This window comes from Eptesicus fuscus, chromosome 25, assembly GCF_027574615.1.
Source record: "Eptesicus fuscus isolate TK198812 chromosome 25, DD_ASM_mEF_20220401, whole genome shotgun sequence".
Lineage (NCBI taxonomy): Eukaryota > Metazoa > Chordata > Mammalia > Chiroptera > Vespertilionidae > Eptesicus > Eptesicus fuscus.
Genome location: NC_072497.1, coordinates 4232659 through 4259080, shown reverse-complemented (window position 1 = coordinate 4259080; position 26422 = coordinate 4232659). Strand labels below are relative to the sequence as shown.

General features: G+C 51.0%; 2 protein-coding genes across 6 annotated transcripts; both read left to right on the top strand.

Moving 5' to 3' along the window:
* Nucleotides 1-412: 412 nt before the first annotated feature.
* TTLL13 (tubulin tyrosine ligase like 13) lies at nt 413-14673 on the top strand. 5 transcript variants are annotated; one of them, XM_054713337.1, is made up of 16 exons: nt 413-651; nt 1142-1396; nt 1990-2030; nt 2926-3044; nt 4642-4772; nt 4997-5153; nt 5591-5734; nt 6006-6091; nt 6404-6635; nt 7356-7540; nt 10450-10635; nt 10929-11109; nt 11399-11578; nt 13033-13345; nt 13911-14160; nt 14267-14673. In XM_054713337.1, the coding sequence occupies exons 2-16, from the start codon at nt 1152-1154 to the stop codon at nt 14445-14447; spliced, it is 2631 nt and encodes an 876-aa protein (XP_054569312.1). In that variant the 5' UTR covers nt 413-651; nt 1142-1151; the 3' UTR covers nt 14448-14673. The 5 variants fall into 5 exon arrangements, with proteins under 5 accessions (XP_054569312.1, XP_054569311.1, XP_054569315.1 ...); XM_054713336.1 differs by having other exon boundaries at nt 13908-14160; XM_054713340.1 differs by having other exon boundaries at nt 14071-14160; nt 14267-14356.
* Nucleotides 14674-14829: 156 nt separating this feature from the next.
* NGRN (neugrin, neurite outgrowth associated) lies at nt 14830-20719 on the top strand. The gene is made up of 3 exons (XM_008161263.3): nt 14830-15039; nt 15404-15514; nt 19708-20719. Exons 1-3 carry the CDS (start codon nt 14873-14875, stop codon nt 20300-20302), a joined length of 873 nt encoding a protein of 290 aa, XP_008159485.2. The 5' UTR covers nt 14830-14872; the 3' UTR covers nt 20303-20719.
* The last annotated feature ends 5703 nt before the right edge of the window (nt 20720-26422 follow it).

Here is a 26422-nt window from a genome sequence, read left to right as displayed (position 1 = left end):
CAGGAGGCAGCTGATCAATGTTTCTCTCTCATTGATGTTTCTAACTCTCTATCCCTCTCCCTCTCTGTAAAAAATCATATATATATAGATAAATAGATAGATAGATAGATAGATAGATAGATATAGATTATATATAAATGTAACAAAGGCAAGCAGAGTTGGCCAAATTCTGCCCTTAGCCTGGTGGTACAAGAAAGGGTAGGAGTGGGGTAGAGCCTACTGGCATTGAAGCCAAAGGACTACAAGTCCCATGATGCAGTCTGTCAGCTGCCACAGGAAGAGGGCCTCAGGCTCGGTGGCCTCAGAACGCGCAGCCGAGTGGGTGTGGTTCCCAGGAGGCCCCGCCCCCAGAACGCTGCTCCAATGGGGGGGTCACTCGTGTCCATGGCGACAGTGGGCGGTGGCAGCCAGCTTGCGGAAGGAGCCACCACCGCCGGGATCTCGCCAACTAAGAGTGAACCCCGTGGGGAACGGGCGCCCCCTTGTGATCAGTGGGGACGGCACGTCCTGTGGAAGGAGCCAGGAGGCGGTCGGTCCCTGAGGCCCAGCCATGCCCAGGGCAGGAAGGGTGGACATGAGCGACCAGCTGAGCCCAGTCCCAGGCCACTAGGAGTGGACTCATCAGTCCCTCCGCTCTCCTCGGAACTCCCGGTGGGCAGAGTCCACAGGGGACTCCTCCTCTGCTGTCAGAACCTAAGAGGTCTTAGCTAGCGGGTGCCTGGCCCCGGTGTGTACACATGGGGAAACTGAGGCCGGCCTAGCGGACCTGAAGCCCGCCCCCCTCCTCCAGCCATCCCCCTTCCCATTCAAAAAAAAAAACAACAAACGAAGTTATGGCATGGTGCTTGCCAGCTCTGTTCAGATCCTGCTGCACTTCAGTATGTTGTGCGGGGTGACCTTGGATGACTGGGGCTGGCCAGCGAGCCCAGCATTATCAGGGGGCATCCCCCGGCCCCCCCATTGCCTACTTGGAAACTGCCTGTTTTGCAGTGGGATTGTTCTTGTTCCGGAGGAGCAGCCACATTCCCTTATCACACCAGGAAGGTCCTCAGGGTGGACTCCTACAGGCCTTCCCAGGCGTGGAGGGAAGTCTGAGTATATTTCATCCCCCTCCCTGTCACCCCCCCCCGCCCCCCCGCAGAATCTAAAGGATGGAGCCAAATCCCTCCAAGACCAGTGAGTCAGAGGAAGACTCTGTTGAAGAAGAGGAATCCGAGGAGGAGTGTGATAACGGGGAAGTTACCATCTCTCCTAACCCCACGCAGCAGACCCTCTCGAAGGCTGACAGTGAGGTCGCCTTATCCATTGTGGCCACGAAAATTCCAAAAGCAGTCCTAGCCCCAGCTGCCTTAGATGACTTACAGGTTGGGAGAAGAAAGAGAAGGCGGAGATGCAGGTAACAGTTCCCTGAACCCCCTCACTTGCCCGGCTCCACAGTCCCCCCCCCCCCCCCCCCAGCTTCCCTTTGCAGTTGGGCCAGGACCCCAGGTCTTCCCTTTAGCCTGGGAAGGATGACAGGGAATACTGGAGCTTCATTAACCTTTTGGTACAACAAAAACAAGCAAGATTCAGAACCATGGGGGTGGCTCAGTGTAGAATTTCAGCATGTGTATGTCAACTTGGTCCTCAAGGGGCTTGTGGAGGAAATGAACTGCATTGTGGACTTTTTTTTTTTAATATATTTTTTATTGATTTTTTACAGAGACAAAGGAGAGGGAGAGAGAGCTAGAAACATTGATGAGAGAGAAACATCAATCAGCTGCCTCCTGCACCCCCCCCACTGGGGATGTGCCAGAAACCAAGGTACATGCCCTTGACTGGAATCGAACCTGCGACCCTTAAGTCTGCAGGCTGACGCTCTAGCCACTGAGCCAAACCGGTTAGGGCTGCATTGTGGAGTTGTTGGGTGTCTCTTATCTGAGCACCTGACAGCCAGGGGTCCCCCCTTCTCTCCCATTATGCCTGATTGCTGCTCTTCCTCCCTCCCAGATCCCTGGCCATCAACCTGACCAACTGCAGATATGAGAGTGGTAAGCGCCCGGCTCTGCTGTCACTTTCACTCTGGGGATGGTCCCCCAATCAGGCTCGCAGCCCCTGGATGGTGTTAGTCTGGCCTGTAGCCTGTACTGAGCGCCCTGGCTCAGCCACTCGCAGCTGAGACACATCGCTGTTCAGTTAGTCTCAGGTAGGGTGGGCATCTCCTCAATAGCTAACATGAAAAAAAAATGACAAAGTCACCATTGCCCCCACCTTTTTCAGTTTGTTTTTTTAAATATATTTTTGTTGATTTCAGAGTGGAAGGGAGAGGGAGAGAGAAAAAAACATCAGTGATGAGAGGGAATCATTGATTGGCTGCCTCCTGCATGCTCCACACTGGGGATCGAGCCTGCAACCCAGGCATGTGCCCTTGACCGGAATCAAACCCAGGACCCTTCAGTCTGCAGGCCGATGCTCTATCCACGGAGCCAAATTAGCTAGGGCCAATTTTCAGGTTTGTTTTTTTTAATCAGAGATGAGATGTGACTAAAACCATGTTTTCAAGGAAGCTCTTGAGGCGGCTTCAGCAATTTTTTAAAAAATCACCCGCTAGGTCAGCCATCTCTTTCTCCCCTCTTACCCCGCTGTCATCTGTGCAAGGGGCGCCCCCAGAGTGTGAGGTGCCGGTGTGATCCCTGCCCAGGGCTAGCTTTGCCGGCTAGAAACCGTCCTGATTGAGAGCGGGAGTGACAGGCGCAGAGAGCCAGACTCCCGTTTTCTCTGTCAGCTTGTGGAAGGGCCGACAGCCTCACGAACTTGGAGTTGTCCCATGGCAACTAAAGTGCAGAGCTGAGGTAACTCCCTCCCTCTTCTGCCCGCTCTCCAGGCAGGGCTGCCCCGCACCCGACCCAGCCTGGACCTCACTGACCTCCCTCCCTCTCCCCACAGTGCGTCGCGCAGCCCAAATGTGCGGCCTGAGGGAGGCGGGGGAAGACGAGGAGTGGAACGTGTACTGGACGGACTGCTCCGTGTCCCTGGAACGCGTCATGGACATGAAGAGGTTTCAGGTACAACCTGCTGGCCCACGATCCTAAAGGGGCTGCGGCCCCAGAATGACTACTCCCCCCCACCACCCCGCCCTGTGCCCGGGCACCGGAGACTGTCACTCTGTGGCTATCCCCCTGTTGAGGGCAGGAAAGGCCATGGCCAGGAAATGCTCTCCTCTTGGGTCTCTGGACCTTCTGTTATCTGAAGAAGTCTGCTGGGCACATCCTGTCTCAATAGCTGCTGTTTGCCTGGCGGCTTGTGTGCCCAACTGGCCCCGCCCCCCAGGCAGGTGAGCCATCGCAGGGGGAGACTCACTGCGTTCAGAGCCAGCTGATTGGTCCAGCCTCGAGCAGCTGAGCCTAGCATCCCACCTCCGCTCTTTCAATAAAATAACTGAAAAGGGTCTGTCTGCGTGCATATTCTTAGGGGAAGCCTCACAATAAGCCTCCCCATTAGCGAGACCGTAACCTGTCTCACAGCGAGGAAGCCGGAGCCAGACACTGCCTTTACGTTCTTACCTCATGACATCCTCAAAAACAGTCCGGCTGGTGTGGCTCGGTGGTTGAGCATCAGCCTCTGAACCAGGAGGTCACAGGTTCAATTCTGGTCAAGGACACATGCCTGGGTTGCAGGCTCGATCCCCAGTAGGGGGCGTGCAGGAGGCAGCCGATCCATGATTCTCTCTCATCATTGATGTTTCTATCTCTCTCTCCTCTCCCTTCCTCTCTGGAATCAATACACACACACACACACACACACACACACACACACACACACACACACACACACGTTAAGATCCTCAAAAACAACCCTGAGTGGCAGATCCCTTTTGTTAAGCCTCAGAGGTTCACACAGCGAGGGAGTGGGCGCGCCAGTGAGAGAGCACAGAGCCGTGGGAATGCGCCTCCCACAGTGCGGGGCAGAAGCGGGGTTCCAGCAGGCAATGCCGTGCCCTCTGGGGGTGCCATGGCAGTGCATGCTGTGAGCTGGGTCCTAGTTTCTTTTGCTCTTTGGGGAAATGTTTTCTCATTTGCTTTGTGCTGTTACACACCAATAATTCTTTTTTATATATATATTTTAAATTGATTTCAGAGAGGAAGGGAGGGGGAAAGATAGAAACATCAATGATGAGAGAGAATCATTGATGGGCTGCCTCCTGCAAGCCCCCTACTGGGGATCAAGCCCACAACCCAGGCATGTGCCCTGACTGGGAATCGAACCCTGACCTCCTGGTTCATAGGTCGATGCTCAACCATAGAGCCACGCCAGCCGGGCCGCACCCATTATTCTTACAGGACTGGTCCCTGGTGGTCTGAGGGGTGTTATAAGGGGATAGAAGGACCAAAATCTTGTCTAGCCCCTTCTCACTACCCCTCATTTCCTCATTTGCTAACCTCAGTGTTGTGTGTGTTTTGGGGAGAGGCCAAGGAGGGTTTCTCACCTGCCTTAGGCGATCTTCCTGTCTTCTCCTTGGGGTGCTAGGTAGTGTTTACCTCCACGGACTTCAACCTTGACCTTCCCAGTCCTTCTCCACTGCTTTCTGGATGCCCAGGCCCCAGAAAGAGCCATTTTCCTCTGGGGGAGGGAGGGTAGTTTAACTAATTGGCTCCCTTTCAGAAAATCAACCACTTCCCTGGCATGACGGAAATCTGCCGCAAAGACCTGCTGGCCCGGAACCTGAAGCGCATGCAGAAAATCTACCCCCGGGAGTACAACATCTTCCCCCGCACCTGGTGCCTCCCCGCCGAGTGAGCGCGACCCCGGGGAGGGGAGGGGAGGGTTCGCCATCGCGGTTCCCTCTAGACTCTGGATGACTGAGCTTGAATGACCTTGAACGTCTCGGGATGGAAGCGGAGTGGTCTGAGACGGAGGGCTCCAGGAAGAGCATGGACCGGAGGGCAGGAGGGATCCACGGGACCCTGGGACCGCCGTGTTGCACAGGAGCCTTCTGACCCGCCCCGTCTGCACATAGCTACGGGGACTTCCATGCCTGCGGTCGTCAGCGGAAAACCCGAACGTTTATCTGCAAGCCGGACAGTGGCTGTCAGGGCCGCGGCATCTTCATCACCCGAAACCCCCGGGAGATCAAGATCGGAGAGCATATGATCTGCCAGCAGTACATCTCCAAGGTGAAGGGCGCCCCAGGACCACCCAGCATCGGGGTACCACCAGCATTGGGGTACCCTGTCTCTCCCAAAGCCAGGGAGGAAGCCAGTTTCCAGCTCCTGCCCTTTCTGCTACCCTCTCCTACTCCCCCCGCTCCCCCCCCCGCCCCCCGTTATCTTGGAGGCCATGTGGAGCCCCGGCTCAAAGCTAGCCTGCCTGGGTTTGAGTCTGAGGTTTTCCACTCCTTAGACATCTGGGTTCAGGCAGCCGTCTTACCCTGCCCGTGCCTCAGTTTCCTCATTTGTCACGGGGCACCACAACAGTAACCATGTCACGTGGTCACTGTGGAAGTGAAACGAGCTGTGGCGTGTTGGAAGCACACACGGCCCGGCCGCGTGTGACACTGAGCGAGCTCCTCAAAGCGCTGTCGTTTCTCCCCGGCGGGTCTGCGCCCTCTCAGCCCTTCCTCATCGACGGCTTCAAGTTCGACATGCGCATCTACGTCCTGCTCACGTCCTGCGACCCGCTGCGGATCTTCATGTACGAGGAGGGCCTGGCCCGCTTCGCCACCATGCCCTACGTGGAGCCCAACCACAGCAACCTGGTGCGGGCCGGTGCCAGCCGGAGGGGGGGGGGGGAGGGGGGGGGGGCAGGGCGGCACCCTTGCCTCTCCCGCTGCTGTGTGCTGAGGGCTCCTTGGAGACGCCAGAAGCTAGTGAGCGCCTCAGCACCCCTTCTTCCCCAGGGGCTGCCAGGACAGGAGATGTGCAGTCCCGGGGGGAGGGGGGAGGAGGGATGGGGGAGGAGGGAGAGGAAGGGGATGGGGCGCTCAAAGCAGAGATGCAGGGGGAGACCGCAGGCCGCTCTCCCCCCAGGATGAAGTCTGCATGCACCTGACCAACTACGCCATCAACAAACACAACGAGAACTTTGTCCAGGACGATGCTGTGGGCAGTAAGAGGTACTCCCCGCTCTGTTTCCTTCCTCGGTCCCTTTAGCCTCAGTCCCAGCGGCCCAGGAAAGCAACTGAGGCTGGCCGGCTCCTGGGAGGCCGACTGCTCAGGACAACTCCACAGACCCTTGTCCTGTGCCCGTCCACCAAGTGGGGCCCCCGACCCACCCGGGTCACAAACCTGGCTCCAAGCTGGTAGCGGCCCTTTAAAGCACGAGGGACTGAGGCACGGAGTTAGGTTAGTTTTGGGGAGCCTCCTGCCTGCAGCCCAGCCCCACGGGCCCGAGAAGTGGGGCTCCCTCTGAGCACTGGGCCTCACAGGAAGCTGTCGACGCTCAATGCCTGGTTGCGAGAACACAGCTACGACCCCCGAGAGATGTGGGGGGACATCGAGGACATCATCATCAAAACCATCATCTCGGCCCATTCTATCCTCCGCCACAACTACCGCACCTGCTTCCCCCAACACCTGAGTGGAGGTACTTGTGCCTGTTTTGAGATCCTTGGTTTTGACATCTTGCTGGACCACAAGCTGAAGCCCTGGCTGCTGGAGGTGAGGATTCTCTCCCGGGCTTTCCAAACCCGAAGCCCTCCTCCTCGAACAGGACGCCCGGGACTAGCGTACACTCAGGTGGAGGAACAGAGAACGGGGGGCGCAGCGGCGTGGGGCGGGGGGGGAAGTGCACGAGGGATAAGACCTCTGCGCTTTGGACCTGCTGAGTCAGATCTGGGCGGCCTCTGCCTGCGCCGTAGGAATCCAGGTTTGGGATCCCAAGTGTTCCTCATGTAAGCCTTGCCTTTAAGGGCATTCTATCGACACAAGCAGGCTGTCTGGCTCTCACCGGCCTGTGTGTTAGCCCAGAGGTCGGCAAACTCATTAGTCAACAGAGCCAAATAGCACCAGTGTACCGACTGAAATTTCTTTGGAGAGCCACATTTTTTAAACTTAAACTTCTTCTAACGCCACTTCTTCAAAATAGACTCGCCCAGGCCGTGGTATTTTGTGGAAGAGCCACACTCAAGGGGCCAAAGAGCCGCACGTGGCTGCGAGCCGCAGTTTGCCGACCACTGGGTTAGAGGGCTCTCTGTGGCAGAGTCCTGTGGTCTTGGAAGTCAGAGCATCCAGCCTCCTTGGCTGAGGCCACTGGCGGGGATGTCTTTGCTAAACCCTCCTACTAGCTCCCCCCCCCCCCACCCCCGAGTTGGGCCTGCAAGAGATGGCCACCTGCTCAGGGGGTCTAGGAAGGGGGCGGATAACGGCTCCTCCTGGCAGGTAAACCACTCTCCAAGCTTCACCACGGACTCGCGTCTGGACCGAGAAGTGAAGGACGCCCTCCTCTTAGATGCCATGATCCTTGCCAACCTCCGGGGCTGTGACAAGAGGAAGGTGATGGAGGAAGAGAAGCGGCGAGTCAAAGTGCGGCTTTTCCACTGCCACCAAGAGCTACGGGAGGCCAGGTACTCCAGGTGTCCGGGGTGTCCATTTTATTTATTTTTAAAATATGTTTGTACTGCCCTGACCGGTTTGGCTCAGTGGATAGAGCGTCGCCCTGCGGACTGAAGGGTCCCAGGTTTGATTCCAGTCAAGGGCACGTACCTTGGTTGCAGGCACATACCCTGTAGGGAGTGTGCAGGAGGCAGCTGATCGATGTTTCTCTCTCATCGGTGTTTCTAACTCTCTATCCCTCTTCCTTCCTCTCTGTAAAAATCAATAAAATATATTTTAAAAATATGTTTTTATTGATTTCAGAGAGTAAAAGAGAGGGAGAGAGAGAAACATCAATGATGAGAGAGAACCACTGATCGGCTGCCTCCTGCACGCCCCACGCTGGGGATCGAACCCGCAACCCGGGCATGTGCCCCGACCGGGAATCGAACCGTGACCTCCTGATTCATAAGTCGACGCTCAACCACTGAGCCACGCCCGCCGGGCAAGCTGTGTAACTTGTCTTCTTCGTTACCACCTTCCCGAGAATGAAAGCCTGGGGCTGATCAGCTATTCAAAACAATTTTTTGCATAAGTGATACATCACCTGTCATAGACAAGTATGTTCAAGTGCAAAAGATGCAGCGATTACCCTGTTTCCTGCCCTTCTCCCTCCGGCTACTCCGTTTCCCCCAAGCCCATCACTGTTCCTCGGGTTTCACAAGCATTTAACGCACATACTTGTATTTTTGCAAGTTGTTTTTCTCCTTTTACTGCCCAGACAGGAGCATAACTTTCCCACTCTCTGGACCCTGCTGAACAGTGTACGTTAGAGCTATTTCATAACTAGCACCATAAGGAGCTTTATGTGGTTTGATTAGCTGTTGTTTTTTTATTTTTTTAAATATATTTTATTGATTTTTTTTACAGAGAGGAAGGGAGAGGGATAGAGTTAGAAACATCGATGAGAGAGAAACATCGATCAGCTGCCTCCTGCACACCCCCTACTGGGGATGTGCCCACAACCAAGGTACATGCCCTTGACCGGAATCGAACCTGGGACCCTTCAGTCCCCAGGCCAACGCTCTATCCACTGAGCCAAACCGGTTAGGGCTGTTGTTGTTTTTTTAACAAAGTTCCTCTAGAAACCATTTCCTGAGAAAGTGTATAGTAATGAAACACAAAACAGTTTAGCCATTCACTATTAGGGGACAGTTTATTTATTTATTTATTTTTTTAGGGGACAGTTTAAATCAATATTGTTCACCCACTATTGTTTTAATTGTAAGACGGTTTACAAACATGGTAATTTGTTGCCGACACTAAATTACAGTTTGTTGATGACACATAAAAATGAATGGTCCCTGGCCGGGGAGCTCTTGGTTAGAGCGTCATCCTGATAGGCCAAGGTTGTGGGTTTGATCCCCGGTCAGGGCACATACAAGAATTAACCAATGAATGCATCAATAAGTGGAACAACAAATCGATGTTTCTCTCTCTCTCTCTCTCTCTCTTAAAAAAATATCAATAAAAAATGAATTGGAGCCCTAACCGGTGTGGCTCAGTGGATAGAGCGTCGGCCTGCAGACTCAAGGGTCCCAGGTTCGATTCCGGTCAAGGGCATGTACCTTGGTTGCGGGCACATCCCCAGTAGGGGGTGGGCAGGAGGCAGCTGGTCGATGTTTCTCTCTCATCGATGTTTCTAACTCTCTCTCCCGCTCCCTTCCTCTCTGTAAAAAATCAATAAAAATATATTTTTAAAAAATGAATTGGAGATTTAGGATTCTTATAATAAATACGTCCCTCTTCCCCACTTGCATTACAAGATGCAGGGCCCATGCCTGTTTGACGTGCCATACTATCCTGGGGGCCTGGCACACAATGTTTCTGTGAGTGGAGGGGAAATGTGACTCTATGTGCCCTGGCTATTCAGGCAGCGTTGCATTGTGCACGTGACTTTATCAATTGTGTCTTTCACTGGGGATCAAAGGTTGAAAACCTTTGGACTTAATAAACAAAAGTACCATCATGCACTGGAATATTAGGCAGCCATTTACAAATGCTGTTTAAATGATCCCGATTTCATTTAAAACAAGAAAGGAAGGAGGGAGTAAATAGAGTATGGTGTCCTAGCCGGTGTAGCTCATTGGGTAGAGCGTTGGCCTGTGGACTGAAGAGTCCCCGGTTCGATTTCAGCCAAAGGCACATGCCCCGGTTGTGGGTTCGATCCCCAGTAGGGGGCATGCAGGAGGCAGGCAGCCAATCCATGATTCTCTCTCATCATGATGTTTCTATCTCTCTCTCTCCCTCTCCCTTCCTCTCTGAAATCAACAAAAATGTAAAACAAAATAATAAAAATTAAAATATATTATAAAAAAGAAGGGCCTGGTGAGTGGCAAAGCCAGGATTCAAACTCAGGACGTCCTGCCTCAGTCTACGCTCCTCACCAACATGCTCACTGCACCCTAATACGACGGGCAGCTTTTAGCTTCTTCTCTTCTAGATTTTCTATGATTAAAAACCCAATTTAAGCTGAAACCGGTTTGGCTCAGTGGATAGAGAGTCGGCCTGCAGACTGAAGGGTCCCAGGTTCGATTCCGGTCAAGGGCATGTACCTTGGTTGCTGGCACATCCCCAGTAGGGGGTGTGCAGGAGGCAGCTGATCGATGTTTCTCTCTCATCGATGTTTCTAACTCTCTATCCCTCTCCCTTCCTCTCTGTAAAAAATCAATAAAATATATTAAAAGAACAACACCCAATTTAAGTCAAGCCTGTTTTCATTACAACACACAGATAGGCCTGGCCGCTGTCACCGCAGGGGCAGGCGCCTGCAAGGCCGTGGTGACGGCAGCAGCAGGTTCTCAAAGTCCCGGTCAGCCTTCCTTTCCCGACTCGGCCTTCTCGCAGACCTGCCGACTCACCCAGAGCTTGGTTTTCTTAGGCGAGAACAAACGGAGCTGTCCCAGGCAGCACTGCTGGACCAGGAATGCTACGAGGACTCCCACCTGGGGGGGTACCGCAGGATCTACCCGGGGCCTGACACAGAGAAGTATGCACCCTTCTTTAAGCACAGCGGCTCCCTCTTCCAGGAGACGGCCGCCTCCAAGGCCAGAGAGGAGTGCGCCAGGTACTCTGCCCTGCATGCTCCTCTCCGCGCAGGCGGGGTCAACTCCTGCAGCTGAACTGCTCCCCAGCAGGGTGGAGAGGGTGCCAGGCCCTTGAGGAAACGGGGGGGGGGGGGGGGGGGGGGGGAGGATGACAAACCCTATCAGTCTTCCTGATTCAGTTCCGTAGGTTTCCCATCTTCCCCAACTCTCCCATCAGTCCCAAAGCGGATCATAATGTCCTCCTCTTTTCCCATCCCCATATGCCCTTCCCACCACAATCTCTCCAGTGTCTGAAGCTGCTGTATCTTGTCAGGCAGCAGCGGGAAGAGATCCGCCTTAAGCAGAAGCAGCGGGAGGTCTTAGAGTCCAAGAAGCGGAAGGAAAACAAGGAGCAGAGCCAGGGGGAGTCGGCAGGGGAGAAGAGGCGGCCCAGACCCAGGCTCCAGGGCTTTTCCACCCACTTGGCTTACGGGAACCGGAAACGGGAGCAAAAGGTGTCAGGGGCTTTGTGGCTCTTGCCTTTCTGCAGGAAAACGGGTGGGAACTAGTAGAGACGGGCATCTGCTGTCCCCTGCTCCTCGTCTGAGAGAGAGAGAGGAGTTCCTAATGAGTCCACTGAATCTGACTTTTGGGAACAGATCGTGAGAGAACGGGTAGCATGCACCTGGCACTAGGGTCAGGGGAGGGGTGGCGGGAGAGTGGGCAGGAGTCCTGCGGTCGACTTGTTGATGGTTTGGGGCTCCGCATTGGGGAGCCTGCATGCATCTCTCCTGTGCCTTGTAGCTGCTTCCGGGACACCTGGACACCACGCAGCCTCAGGAAATTGTGGAAGAGGAGGAGCTGGAGCGGCTGAATGCCCTGCTGCGGAGGGAGAATCTCATCCGGAGCCTGGGCATTGTAGAGCAGATCACCAGCATCGTGCAGGCCAGCCAGCAGAGCCAGAAAAAACTGCCTGAGTATCGGGTGAGGGCTCCACACAGCATCTCTCAGAGCGGGGAACAGGGCGGTCCTGACACATGGCGGTGGCTGCGGCCCAGGGGGGTAATGTGATGGTATCTGGCAGTGCAGCCTGGGGAAGCAGTGCATGCTGGGCCTTAGGAAGGAGTCTTTTGGTTCTTTTTTTTTTTAGTATATTTTACTGATTTTTTACAGAGAGGAAGGGAGAGGGATAGTTAGAAACATCGATGAGAGAGAAACAATGATCAGCTGCCTCCTGTACACCCCCCACTGGGGATGTGCCCGCAACCAAGGTACATGCCCTTGACCGAATCGAACCTGGGACCCTTGAGTCCACAGGCCAATGCTCTATCCACTGAGCCAAACCGGCCAGGGCAGTCTTTTGGTTCTTTTTACGTCCGCTCCCAAGCTCCCTTGTTTTTATTTTATTATTATTATTTTTTTATTTTTTAATATATTTTATTGATTTTTTACAGAGAGGAAGGGAGAGGGATAGAGAGTTAGAAACATCGATCAGCTGCCTCCTGCACACCCCCTACTGGGGATGTGCCCGCAACCAAGGCACATGCCCTTGACCGGAATCGAACCTGGGACCCTTCAGTCCGAAGGCCGACACTCTATCCACTGAGCCACACCGGTGAGGGCAAGCTCCCTTGTTTTTAGCATTGGTATCCAGCCAAGTGCAGCTCCCAACCTTCTCACAAGGGGCTGGTTCCCTATATTCCCATCTGGCAATAACCCCACCCTCAGTGGCTCCCGTGTAATCTCTCCCTAGCACGGCCAGTGCCGTGGCGCTAGTGGGAGATAAGTAAAGTCTTGGGCCAATGCAGCAGCTGCCGCATTCACTATTCCCTAGACCAGTGGTCGGCAAACTCATTAGCCCACAGAGCCAAATATCAACAGGACAACGATTGAAATTTCTTTTCAGAGCCAAATTTTTTAAAGTTAAACTATATAGGTAGGTACATTGTTATTAACTTAATTAGGGTACTGCTAAGCTGGCCTTTGCTAAAAACTCAAGGGGCCAAAGAGCCGCATGTGGCTCGTGAGCCGCAGTTTGCCGACCCCTGCCCTAGGCTAGTAGCAACCCCGTGGGTCCTGTTTTTGTTGAGTAACTGGTTCTATAGTGGCTATGGCCTGGACGATTTTTCAGTTATTTATTTCTTTTTAAAAAAATATATTTTTATTGATTTCAGAGAGGAAGGGAGAGGGAGAGAGAGAGAAACATCAATGATGAGAGAGAATCACTGATCGGCTGTCTCCTGCACTCCCCCTACTGGGGATCGAGCCCGCAACCTGGGCATGTGCCCCTGACTGGACTCGAACCCAGGATCCTTCAGTCCGCGCTGGCCGACGCTCTATCCACTGAGCCACACCAACTAGGGCTCAGTTACCCATTTCTCCCACCACTCCACCCAGCCTCACAGGAAACGTGGTAAGAGGCTTCTTCTCTCCTCTAGCCTAGATCGCACCAGGATGGGCTGAGCAGTCAAGAGCTGCCGTCTCTGAGTCTGTTCCCGGTGGTCCTCCTGAGAGGGGCCTACAGAGAGCAGGGCCCCCCTCACTTCCTGCATGTCGTCCAGCCCGAGCTGATCCCCAGGATCCTAGGGCCACTGCCAAGCCATCCTGCCCTCCTGCCCCAGTCCGGGTGCTACCTCCAGCCCAGGACCTTCAACTGGACCAGAGACCCAGCCAACTATGGCCCCTGTTCGTTGTCGCTGAAGAAATCCGGAAGGCGCTGCTTTCCCATGTCCAGATTCAGGCTTAACAGCCGTAAGTATACAAAACTAGCTTTGTGTGTGTTCCTACCAGCAAATACCACAGCTGGGATGCTCCCCAAATATAGACGGCACTTGTGGGAGTGGGGGAGGCAGTGGTCCCATGGATTTACCTCCTCCGATGTACTAGAGCAGGGGTCCTCAAACTTTTTAAACAGGGGGCCAGTTCCCTGTCCCTCAGACCGTGGGAGGGCCGGACTATAGTTTAAAAAAAACAAACTATGAACACATTCCTATGCACACGGCACATATCTTATTTTGAAGTAAAAAAAAAACAAAACGGCAAAAACACCCGCATGTGGCCCGCGGGCCGGAGTTTGAGGACGCCTGGACTAGAACCTGGTGATAGAAATGGCAGAAATACAGCCCCAGCACTCACCTCACGGGGAAATGGACACGTACCCACACCGGGGACGGTCCAGGGTGGTAAAGACGCTGGAGGGGGAAGCATAGGATGCCAGGCCTCTGTGTTGGTACTTGGGCAACAGCTGGGAAAGAGTTGTGAAGTAGCAACTCAGGGGGCCCCTCCCCCCCGCCCCCCCATGTTTCCACTGCAGAAGGCCAGGCCAGCAGAAGGCTAGAAGCCATAAACAGAGCCATGGCCGGATCAGTGCCCTCCTCTTTAACCCCAAAGCAGGGCTATTTTCTGCAACGGGAAAGAGTGGTAAGTAGCCCCTGGACTGAATGCACCTTGCCCTCCGTGGTCAATTCCGAACACAGGGCAGCCAAGGCCCAGGACCTCCCCCTCTGCCCTACCTCCGCATCCCTGACGCAGAGCGCCACTGCACTCCTGGACATCGGCCACCACAGGTAAACGCAGGACGGAAGCCCAGCGCCCGCCTCTGCTGGAGACCCCCCCCCTCGGGTGTCCTAAGGGGGCAAAGGACCTTGAACCATTATTGCTCTTTCACCAAAGAATGCCACCGAGCTCGAGTTGGAAAAGCCTTGCCCAGGAGCCCCGTCTGCATCAGGCCCAACACGTCAGACACCAAGAATTCTTCCATACCCCAAGATTATTTTCGGATCAGAAAAGACTAAAAAGTGAAGGAAGAGGTGCCAGGGCCGGCCATGCACTCGTCTCCGCCCTTCAAACCTGAGCCTGGATTTGTCGCGAGGAGACGGGTCCGAACCCTGGGTCCGGCCGGGGCCCCGGAGCGCCCCAGGCCAGGGGCTGTCGTCATCGGAGGATCGCCAAGGCGGAGTCCTTCCCGCCGCCGCCGTGGGGGGAACAGGCCGGCCTGCGTTGCCGTTGGGACGAAGGGCTGACTCTTGGCAAGTGAACCCGTCATTTTATTAAAATTTATGCAGTTTTGTAGAAGCATCCTTCGCCTCCTTCGGACTCGCGCGTCCCCGGGAAATCTCTCCCCTTATTGACAGCGGAAAGGGTGGGCCACAGAGCTCTTCTGGCCCTGATAGGTCGCCTTCTGCCGGAAGCGGGGGGCGGAGAGATTACATCACTTCCGGGTCCCGCCCTACAACTTCCGGTGTCGCTGCGTTTCGGCCCGACAGCAGTTGGGTCAACATGGCGCGTGCTCTGAGTGTCCTGCTCGGGGCGCGTGTCCGTGCTGCTGTCGTCTCTCGCTGTGGGTTCGCGACCCAGGGGGTGGCAGGCCCGGGATCTACCGGCCGCGAGCCGGACCCCGATTCCGACTGGGAACCAGAGGAGCGGGAGCTGCAGGAGGTGGAGAGGTACCGGCTCCTCCCCGGGCCCTCGGCCTGAAGCAGGGCCTCGCGCCCCGGCGCTGCAGGCCGCGCCCCCCTCGGCGCCGGGCGTCCCGCCGCCGCGTTCGCAGCGGCCCTTGCTTCTTCCCTGATCGGAGGCGCAGGGGCAGGTGTTCGGCTCCTTTGGGGACCCCGGGTCCCTTCACCAGGGACGTATTTCATCGCCCGTTTAGAGAGCTCGCCTTGCTCGGGGGGCTGCTGTTGTAGGTGTTAGATTTCCGGGGCGATGAACAAAGAGACGAGGCCTGGGCGCCCCCTGATTTAGCCCGAGTGGCTTCCACCACCCATGTTGCTCCCACGCATGGCTTCTGCCATGGCTTCTCTCCCCCAGCGCCCTGAAACGACAGAAAAACGCCATCCTGTTCCAGAAAATGCGGAGGCAAATGGAGCCGCGAGGGGCCCCGCCCAGGACTCTGACCAGGGAAGCCATGGAGCAGATCCGGTGAGACTGCTGGGGTTCGGCTCCGCTGCGAGCGGGGGGAGTGAAGGCTACTGGGGCCCACGATATTGTTTTTGTATTTCCTTTTATTTTTTTTATAACTTAAATTTTCTTTAAGGCGATATAACGAGCTCCCGTAATCCCGTCATCTTGATTTAATAATGTTTAACTATTGTGACACAGTTGGTTTATTTTGCTGAAATTTCTAGAATAGTCATTTGCAGACATCACAGCATTTAAACCCTAAATAGTAAATCAGGACGTTTTTAAAAAAATGTATTTAATTGATTTTCCACAGAGAGGAAGGGAGAGGGATAGAGAGTTAGAAACATCGATCAGCTGCCTCCTGCACACCCCCCACTGGGGATGTGCCCGCAACCAAGGTACAGGCCCTTGACCTGAATCGAACCTGGGACCCTTCAGTCCGCAGGCTGACGCTCTATCCACTGAGCCAAACCGGTTTTTGGCATATCAGGACGTTCTTAACCTAAGATCCAGGGATAAGAGCTTCCATGGTTGTGCCCATTTTTCTGAGGTCATAACACTTAATTTAGAATTTTTTTCCTTTTTTTAGAAAAGCTTACAGAGATCCTTTCTTAAATTTTAAAGTTTTTGTTTGTTTGTTTTGAATAGATTACATTATGTGGTTTGAAATGAGAACAGAATAATGTGGTTTACATATTGAGAAGTGTTAACCCCAGCAGGCTCCCGTGGGTGCTATTTTTAATAGTTTTTTGGGGGGCCTTTTGCCAGGTTTCCTTCTGCAAGTATAGCGATTATGAATATAGGTGTTTGTTTTCACCTTAATCAAACAGTAGAAAACTATAAATATGTGCTACCTGTACTTTTTTTTTCATTTAATATCTTTCTGCTTCAGAAGAGTTTTATAGAAGTCATAGTTAGTCGTAGTTTATTAACCAGTCTTTTATGATGGGTACTGGGTTTTTGCCACTCACCTGCTATCACAGATAGTGTTCTGGTGCCTAACTGTACATCCATTAAATTACCATATATCTATCAGGCATAGTTTATATATTCCCAGATGTTGGGTTGCTAGATCCAAGGGCAGATAGACTTTGCATTTTGATAAATATTGCTAAATAGCTCTCCATGGGTTACGTGCCATTTTTCATTTCCATCAGAATGACTCTGGAATTGAGACTTTATGAAGATTCTGGAGAGCTGATCAAGAAGACTTTGTGGCCCGATTTGGGTCAGTGGATAGAGCATCGGCCTGTGGACCATAGGGTCCCAGGTTTGATTCCAGTCAAGGGCATGTACCTGAGTTGCAGGCTCCTCCCCGGCTAGGGCCCTGGCCCTGGCCAGGGAGAGTGCAGGAGGCAACTATTCAATGTGTTTCTCTCACATCAATATTTCTGTCTTTCCCTCTCTTCCACTCTCTCTAAAAATCAATGGAAAAATAGCCTCAGGTGAGGATTAAACAAAAAACAAAAAAAAGGAAGAGGAAGACTGTAGGCCTGTAGTGCCTCTCTTGCATTGCTTCCTCTCCTGTCTTGAACAACAGCTTCTTCAAAACCTCCCACCTTGCCGAAACCAGTTTGGCTCAGTGGATAGAGCGTCGGCCTGCGGACTGAAGGGTCCCAGGTTCGATTCAGGTCAAGGGCATGTACCTTGGTTGCGGGCACATCCCCAGTGGGGGGTGTGCAGGAGGCAGCTGATCGATGTTTCTCTCTCATTGATGTTTCTGACTCTCTATCCCTCTCTCTTTCTCTCTGTAAAAAATCAATAAAATATATTTTTAAAAAAAACCCTCCCACCTGTCAGACCTACAAATGTGGTCTATAAATGTCCTTTTACTTCAAAGAAAAAAAACAGGCCATTGGGTAGGTACCTTTAAAGCTCCTTGGTCTTCCTTCTTGTTTTCCATCTCAATCCTATACTGTTTACATCTCGGAGGAAACAGTGGCCCTTCACTTGTCTAGGACCAATCTTCTGTGTGCGCTAGGTCATATCCCTCCCTGATTCCTCAGGAACCTACATCTGTTCCCAGTAGGCTGCCTACCATTGGTTTTTTGTTTTGTTTTGTTTTGTTTTTGGTCTATGAAATCATTCTCCTATCAGTGAGTTGTTGTTTTTTAAATATTTTATTGATTTTTTTACAGAGAGGAAGCGAGAGTGAGAGAGAGTTAGAAACATCAATCAGCTGCTTCCTGCACACCCCCCTACTGGGGATGTGCCCTCAACCAAGGTACATGCCCTTGACCGCAATCGAACCTGGGTCCCTTGACTCTGCTGGGACCCTTGAGTCTGCAGGCCGACGCTCTAGCCACTGAGCCAAACCGGTTAAGGCTATCAGTGACCTTTTTTACATGCTGGGCATAACTGACCTAGTCTTTAGCCTCCCTGACATTTCTGCAGCATTTGACCTTGTCGTTTGCTTTCATAAAATTCTCTTTATCTCTTGACCCAGTTACTCCTCACTTCTGTTTCTAGGGCTGCTTTTGTTTCCTCCCTAAACACCCCTCTCTTCCTCCTGTACCTTAAATATTGCTGTTTTGTAGAATTGCCTTCTCAGTCACTTACCTCCCTCTGCCTACTTCCCTGCCTAATGGCTTCAACAACCTCTGGATGTCACACGAGTTCCTCAAACTCAACATGTACAAAATAAAATTTGTCATTGTTCCCTGACAATTTAATTCTGCTCCTGTTTCTGCTGTAATCCCACCCATCACCCAAGCTAAAATCCTGAATATGCTTCCTCCCCCAACATTTAGTCCCTTACCAAGTTCACCACTTGGCCTTCCTGAAGTATTTCTCAAGTCCCTTCCTTTTTCTGCTCTCATTGCCGCAGCCTCAGTTCATACGACCTGGATTATTCCGATAGCCTTTTGCCTCTAGTCTTGCAGCTGAAAAACTACCACTGGATTGAGCTTCAGAATGAAAATTTGCTCATGGCATTCCACTAATTAAGAGCCTTCGTTGGTTTGCTGTTGATTTGGGGTAAACTCCAGACTCCTAAGCAGGGCATGATCTTGCTCCTCCCCTCACTGTCCGACAAATGGAGCTATTCCCCAGGGACATGATGTCCGTGGCTTTTCATGTGCTCACTGTACCATCAGTGCTTTTTTTTTTTTTTTTTACAGAGAGGAAGAGAGAGGGATAGAGAGTTAGAAACATCGATCAGCTGCCTCTTGCACACCCCCTACTGGGGATGTGCCCGCAACCAAGGTACATGCCCCTGACCGGAATCGAACCTGGGACCCTTGAGTCCGCAGGCCGACGCTCTGTCCACTGAGCCAAACCGGTTTCGGCCCATCGGTGCTTTTGACCTCCTCTTCCCCTCTGTCAGCTTATTACTCCTTTCATCCTTTCAGAGCAGCTCTACTGGGGACTTCTGAAGCAATTCCTGGGCCATGCTGCGAGTGTGACACCCTGTCCCTGGGTCTCCCCCTGGGTGCTCTCATAGCATCCTCTGCTATGACACTGATCTCAGTGTGATTGTATGTTAATACATCTGTCTCTGCCACCGGAGTGCATGTTCTTTAAAATATATTTTATTGATTTTTTACAGCGAGGAAGGGAGAGGGATAGAGAGTTAGAAACATTGATGAGCCCTGACCGGTTTGGCTCAGTGGATAGAGCTTCGGCCTGCGGACTGAAGGGTCTCAGGTTCGATTCCGGTCAAGGGCATGTACCTTGGTTGCGGGCACATCCCCAGTGGGGGGTGTGCAGGAGGCAGCTGATCAATGTTTCTCTCTCATCGATGTTTCTGACTCTATCCCTCTCCTTTCCTCTCTGTAAAAAATCAATAAAATATATTTAGAAAGAAAGAAAGAAAGAAACATTGACCAGCTGCCTCCTGCACACCTCCCACTGGGGATGTGCCCGCAACCAAGGTACATGCCCTTGACCGGAATCGAAACTGGGACCCTTCAGTCTGCAGGCCGATGCTCTATCCACTGAGCCAAACCAGACAGGGCAGATTGCATGTTCTTTAAAGGGAAGGGCCATCTTCATGCATTCCCCAGGGTTTAACTGGGGCTGGTGATCAGTGGCAGGAGATAAGTTGATGTGAAATAAAGTGATCTAAGAGTGGTTGGGTGTTGCTGTTAGCACGCAGGAAGGAAACACAGCCTCTGCTTGCACCTCTCCTCACGTATTTATCACTAATATCTGTCAGCTATTCTGATAGGATACTTTTTGACAACTTGAAAAACTGCTTCATTTTCCTATAGGTATTTACATGAAGAATTTCCAGAGTCCTGGTCAGTTCCCAGATTGGCTGAAGGCTTTGATGTTAGCACCGATGTGATCAGAAGGGTTTTAAAAAGCAAGTTTGTGCCCACATTGGAGAAGAAACTGAAGCAGGATCAAAAGGTCCTTCAGAAAGCGGGGCCTGCCCACTCGCTCCGCCAGCTTCCAGGCCCTGGGGATGCCCGGGAGCTGCTTTCTGCAGGCCACCCTGTGTCAGGAGCTGAAGCCTCATCCCAAGGCCACGGTCACAGCACAGCTTTGAGGGTGACAGAACCGAATACTCAGAGTACAAACACACCGAGGAGACAGAAGGGAAGGAATAAAGGAGTCCAGAGCCTGGAGAAGGAAAGCTTTGTGCCTGTGGCTGCAGCCCCAGGTCAGCACAGAGAGCTGCAGAAGTACTCCACCAGTGGGTGTGAGGGCGCCAGAGGCTCTGACAGTGATGGATTGCCAAGTGCGAAGGAGCTGGAAGCATGGAAGGCAAGAGAACTGGGTGAGCAGAACTTCAGCAGCAAGGTAGTGCAGAGGGGGCGAGAGTTCTTTGACGACAATGGGAACTTCCTGTACAGAATTTGAACTGGAGCCGCCTGGATTTCTGTGTGTGGATGGTCCACCTTGGAAATGATGAGCCTGAAAATGGAAGGAGCCGCTTGGATTTCAGTCTGACAAGGGACAGTGAACTTCACAGGGCAGATGTGTATGCGGGCAGCATGAATAACAGGCTAGGTGTAGTCTAGTTCCCGGAGCATGGCTCCTGCTCTGACCCTGTGGATATTCAGTACTCACCCTTCTTGCTTAGGCTTTCTATGTGTCGAAACCAGCCTGTGTCGCATGTGTTAGGAGTTCGTTGTATTTGCAATATGTGTTTGGGAGGAATTGAAAAGTTTTCCTTCTGACATCGTTTGTTTCTTGATTAATGAACACTAACAGTTCTGGAGCTGCTTAATCAATTGGTTGTATTCATTTTGCAAAATAAAGTGAAATGTAGCAGTCTGTTGATCGGTGCTCTGTGGGTGGGAGGGTTTACCTGTGAATCTGAAGAGTAAGGGAAGGGGTGAGGCAAAGGGTTCATTGTCAGTAAACACTGGGAGGGAGATAAGGTCAAAGGAAACTCCAGCAGAGACCTTGAGTCTAATCGCGAGAGCCTGGCAAACTGGACAACAGAAGGGACTTAAGTCCCTGAGCTTGGTGAAGCGGGGGTTGGGGGTGGTGGTGGTGGTGGTGGTATATGTGTTGTCTGTTCAGGGTAGCCTCCACCTTTGCAGCTGAGATTCAATCAAAGGGAGGTGTGGGGGGAAACTCAGTATAAAATTCTAGACAAGCTCTTGAAGCTCAGTGAACACAAAAGTTTTTTTTGCTTAATCTTACAGAATTTTTCAAACCTACGAAAATAGGAAGAATATTGTAATGCAATGAACCGTGTACCCATCACACAGCATTACATTTAACAAATGGCCAATATCAATCTTTTCATTATCCCATACTTGCCCCACATTCCCACCAGCTTAAAGTCCAGACATCATACTTCATTTATTATGTATCTCAAAGACATAAGGACTCTTAAAAATACATTTTTACTGATTTCAGAGGTGGAGAGAGAGAGATACATCAATGATGCAAGAATCATTGATCAGCTGCCTTCTGCATACCCCATATGGGATCGAGCTATCAATCCGGGCATATGCCCTGACTGGGAACTGAACCATGACCTGGTTCATAGGTCAATGCTCAACCACTGAGCCATGCCAGCTGGGTGTAAGGATTCCTTTTTAACAAAGACATAAGCCATTATTATGTTGGAGAGTGGGAATTTTTGAGCATTCCAGAGAGGCCGTGGACTATGCCCCAGATAGAGTTGTCAGTGCTGACACCAGGCCAGGCCTTGAGATAGGGTCTCATGGCCCCTTCCCAGCACGTAGCCTTCTTTCACAGAACACTGTCAGCTTTCTGAAGAACAGGATGACCCTGTGAATAACATGGTCGTCATTGGCATGATCCTGACGTTGCTTGGGAAAAACTGTTTTGTCTTGGGTTACTTGTTCTGCAAAAACCGGATGTGGTTAATGTGCTTAAAAGCGGTCCTACACAAAGGGTCGCTGCTGCTCTCTGGTCTCCCGGCGTGGAGAATGGCAGAGCAGTCACCGGGTCGCCCGGCCATCCGGCTAATAAAGGCCCCCAACCTGTGCTCAAACCCTGCTTCGGGACCCACAACCTCTGCTCTGTGTTCAGAGTATATTGTGGGACCGGGCATGCCTGTACTAATAAACCCTTTGCTTTTTGCATAAGAGGCGACTCTTGGTGCTTTGTAAGTGCGGCCAGCGTTCCGGGCGTTACATTTGGAGGTCCCACCGAGATTTGCTGCAGCCGCCTTCAGGCTCCAACAGACGCTTCTTGGGGTAAGTAACGGCACCTCTCGGATAGCGATAGCTTGTCCTTATTTTCTGTTTGCTGTTTAGTTTGAGGGTTAAGGCTGGCAAATCTGTTTGGTCTGGTGGCTGTCGGGGAGGGGCGTGAGTCTCCCCCGACTGCGGCTGACAGACGTGTCGAGAGGTCGCAAGCCACATCCCCGGGGGACGCCCTGGTGGAATCTGGGGAGGCCCAGGGATGCCTGGAATCCTCCCATCTGGGAAGGCCTAGGGGTGCCTAGAACCCTCCCATCTGTTAGAGTCTGACTCTGAAATTCTGTTGCCAGCCAAGTCAATTGGTGCTGTAAGACCTTTTGGATTTTTGTCTGAGCGTGTTGTGTTTGTCCTTGTCTTTTGTTCAATGTTTACTGTCATTTGTATAATTAAGGTTAAGATCCTCTGGGACCTTGGAGTAAAGAAGGAAAATCTGGGAGGGAGAACAGCAGTTTCTTAAGTGTAAAAAGCCTGGTTTTATGCAGAATCTCAGACTGCTTGTCTTGTTTCCCCTGCTAAGGACAGAGTAAATGGTTAATGCAGAAAAGGGGGAGAACAGGGAGAGATAGGTTTTTGTTGATTTTGCTGGGTACAACCAGCTCTGCTGGCGTCCTTGGTTTCTTGCTTATCTGAACTCTGCTGGTAAAACACAGTGGATCTGCCCCGTTTTCTTCTCTTTAACCCTTCCAACACACATGAACACCGAGCCTGGCAGGGAGGGGTTACTGGGTACTTCTTAGGCGGTGTTGGAATATTCAGCAAAGGAACTTTAAGATATAATATCTTTAATGTTTAAGTTTTAAAAATATCTGTCTCTCAAAAAGAAATATTTTTACCAGCTCTTAGTTTTATCACAGAAGGTCTAAGAAATTCTGGCTGTTTAGTTTTTAGGATTCATTAAAGGATTAAAGTTTCAAAGAATAAGGAATACTGAGTAGAAGGTCTGAGGCATGGTTATGCATTTTTAAAGGACATAGAAAGAAGGTTTAAAGGCTAATTTAGAAGTGTCTGTTTCAATAGAAGGTTGTGTAAGTATAGGAAGGAGAAGAGATATGTTGTAAAGAAATCAAACAATACAGGCCAGTAAGCCAGGAAGAGTAAATAATTTGCATTCTACCTTCCTAAACAGAAGGTAAATAGCTTATGCCAAAGTACTTAGGGAGGGACTGATAAAAGAAATCTAACAGTTACTGTTTGTTATAATACATTCAGAAAATATAATTTGAAAAGTCCGTAAAAAGGACTGGCAAGGAAAATTCTATCTTAAAGCAGGTCAGTATATTTTTCTCCTTATACAAGTCCTCCAAAATTTGGCAATACATTTCTTTGCATAAATACAATAAGACCGGTTTCCAATAGTGGTTTTATTAATCAGAAACTTTGACTGGATTATCATGTTTTAAAGAGCCCTGCCTGAACTCTGAAGACTTAAAGCCAATAAGAGTGCCACGGAGAAAGCCTGGTATCCTGCTTGGTAGCCCTGAAAATAGCTGGTGCTGGAGCATCAGGCCCAAACCCTACCATCACTGGCGGTTGGTCAGAGTAGAAGGGGAGCAATAAGGGCGCCTCTGCGTCCCTGCGGGACCCCCAAGCACTCTGAGCCGCGATGAGTAGGAGGGCTGGGATGGGCCTTAAAGCCAAGGGCGTGGGCCCAGGTAGAGCCACTACAGGTGAGGATTCACCTAACTCAGCAGATACTGCAGGCAGGCCTGACGGCAGCTGGATGGCTTGGCTTCCTGGCCCTATGGGGCACATTAAGATTCAATCATGAAATTCCGGCAAAGGTAGTCGGTTACCATTCTTGTTATGTTTATGCAAACAATCAGGCCAAATTAAATACAACAGATAAATTAATCTTGATTTGGCTAAACATGGGGGTAATTTTAAGGAGAAAAATTCTATTTCAATATTAGTTATTAAAACTGAAGGGTTTTCTTTCCCATTTGTTACAGTTTGTCTCCGCCGGGTCACAAGCCCACCTCCTTCTGTGCCCAGGCCTCATTGTCCCTCTGACAGACAGCAAGGATCTCTTGGCTCTGAGAGAAACTTCTGACCCGCCTCAGCAGGAAGTAGCTAGAAGAGCCTAACGACGTCCATTTTCCCTAAAAGAATTCAGAGCCAGGATCCTTGAGGTAATATATCAGGCAGTTAGACAGACATGAGCAGAGCAAGGACAATGGGCCAACTAGCACTACCAGATGCAATTAAGTCTTTCCATCTCTACCTATGTGAGACAAGGGGACTCCCCAGAAGCAAGAGGGAGCGAGGCTGCAGATGAAGCAGCCCGGGAGGCTGCCCTAAAACCAGTGGGGCCTCTACAGATTCTAGTGACTCTTCCAAACCCTGACCTACCCACTTCACCAGCTTACATGGAAACCCAATCTAGAAAAGCTGAAATCCATAACCAATCTTTGCTCAAGTTCTTACAGGCTTTACAGTCTACCCAGAAAGCAGTCCAGAAGCATCTCTGATCCGGTCCATCCTTCCACCCTGGTGACTCTGACTGACTCCTACCTGGAAAGGACCACCTCCACAGCAGTCAAGGTCGACGAGATCCCGACATGGCTTCATCACACCCAGCTTAAGATATCAAGCTTATAGTCCTCATGGGTCAATATAACTCCCTTGCCAACAATGACCCAAAAGAGTCAATGATTTGACTCGTGTACATAAAACCAGTGGGGAATGTTGGAGAGTGGGAATTTTTGAGCATTCCAGAGAGGCCGTGGACTATGCCCCAGATAGAGTTGTCAGTGCTGACACCAGGCCAGGCCTTGAGATAGGGTCTCATGGCCCCTTCCCAGCACGTAGCCTTCTTTCACAGAACACTGTCAGCTTTCTGAAGAACAGGATGACCCTGTGAATAACATGGTCGTCATTGGCATGATCCTGACGTTGCTTGGGAAAAACTGTTTTGTCTTGGGTTACTTGTTCTGCAAAAACCGGATGTGGTTAATGTGCTTAAAAGCGGTCCTACACAAAGGGTCGCTGCTGCTCTCTGGTCTCCCGGCGTGGAGAATGGCAGAGCAGTCACCGGGTCGCCCGGCCACCCGGCTAATAAAGGCCCCCAACCTGTGCTCAAACCCTGCTTCGGGACCCACAACCTCTGCTCTGTGTTCAGAGTATATTGTGGGACCGGGCATGCCTGTACTAATAAACCCTTTGCTTTTTGCATAAGAGGCGACTCTTGGTGCTTTGTAAGTGCGGCCAGCGTTCTGGGCGTTACAATTATAACAACACATTGTGGACCAATAGTTTTATTGCTAGCTTTACCCAGTGGCCAGATAAATTTCTATTGAATGAGTACAAAAAATGTTTTACATAAATGTTAAAGGCATGCTTTAAAATTACCCATTGCATTTTGAACTTAGATGTTCCTAGAATATCTTTTTCAAGTTTGATACTTTGTAAAACACTGTAATATGAAAGGAGAATTGTCGTGATCCGTCCGCAATGTGTTAAGTTTTAGTAATTCCTTAATTGTAGCTAATAGCCCGATAGCATTTTCTGATTGTTTTTTAAATAGTTTTTAGGGTTTATTTCTTCCCATTAGGATCCAAACAAAGTCCACACTGTAACATTGCATTATGTTGATGTGTTCCAGAAGTCTCATCTTCTAAAGTGGTTTCCCCTTCCACTTCATTTCCCTCACCATTTGACAGGTTATCCCATAAAATTTCCTGCATTTTGATTTCATCCTTATGATGTCTTCTAACATGTTGTCACTACCCTCAATTTCCTGTGAACTAACTGATAGCTTGGTCTTGAGGCTTGATCAGGTCTTAGTTTTTGACAATGGGTAATGCTCTATGCCAGGTGTCCTCAAACCGGCCCACGGGCCACATGTGGGTGTTTTTGCCGTTTTGTTTTTTTACTTCAAAATAAGATATGTGCAGTGTGCATAGGAATTTGTTCCTAGTTTTTTTTAAGCTATAGTCCGGCCCTCCAACGGTCTGAGGGACAGTGAACTGGCCCCCTGTTTAAAAAGTTTGAGGACCCCTGCTATGCATCTCACCAGATGAGGATGTGATATTATGATTGATTAGTGAGTTCAGCAGCTCTATTCCTTATGTCTCTCATAAGCTTTCCCCCCCAAAAAAAACGTATAATTTCCATCACCCCTGAAAATTCCCTAAATTCTCTTTCTAGTCAATTATCATCCCAAAGTCAATCACTTTTCTGAAAAATTTTCAACCTAGATTAGTTTGACCTGTTCTATAACCATACGTAAATGACATACTAGATGCCACTCTTGTTCTGGTTTCTTTCATATATTCATTTATTTTTATGAACATGC

Bases quoted from the DNA above. Each gene is read 5' to 3' on its own strand.
- TTLL13 (XM_054713336.1), top strand. From the start codon at position 1,152: ATGGAGCCAAATCCCTCCAAGACCAGTGAGTCAGAGGAAGACTCTGTT. The intron at 1,397-1,989 runs GTAACAGTTCCC...CCTCCCTCCCAG, and splicing joins AAGAGAAGGCGGAGATGCAG to ATCCCTGGCCATCAACCTGA. The intron at 10,636-10,928 runs GTACTCTGCCCT...GTATCTTGTCAG, and splicing joins GCCAGAGAGGAGTGCGCCAG to GCAGCAGCGGGAAGAGATCC.
- NGRN (XM_008161263.3), top strand. From the start codon at position 14,873: ATGGCGCGTGCTCTGAGTGTCCTGCTCGGGGCGCGTGTCCGTGCTGCT. The intron at 15,040-15,403 runs GTACCGGCTCCT...TCTCTCCCCCAG, and splicing joins GAGCTGCAGGAGGTGGAGAG to CGCCCTGAAACGACAGAAAA. The intron at 15,515-19,707 runs GTGAGACTGCTG...ATTTTCCTATAG, and splicing joins GAAGCCATGGAGCAGATCCG to GTATTTACATGAAGAATTTC.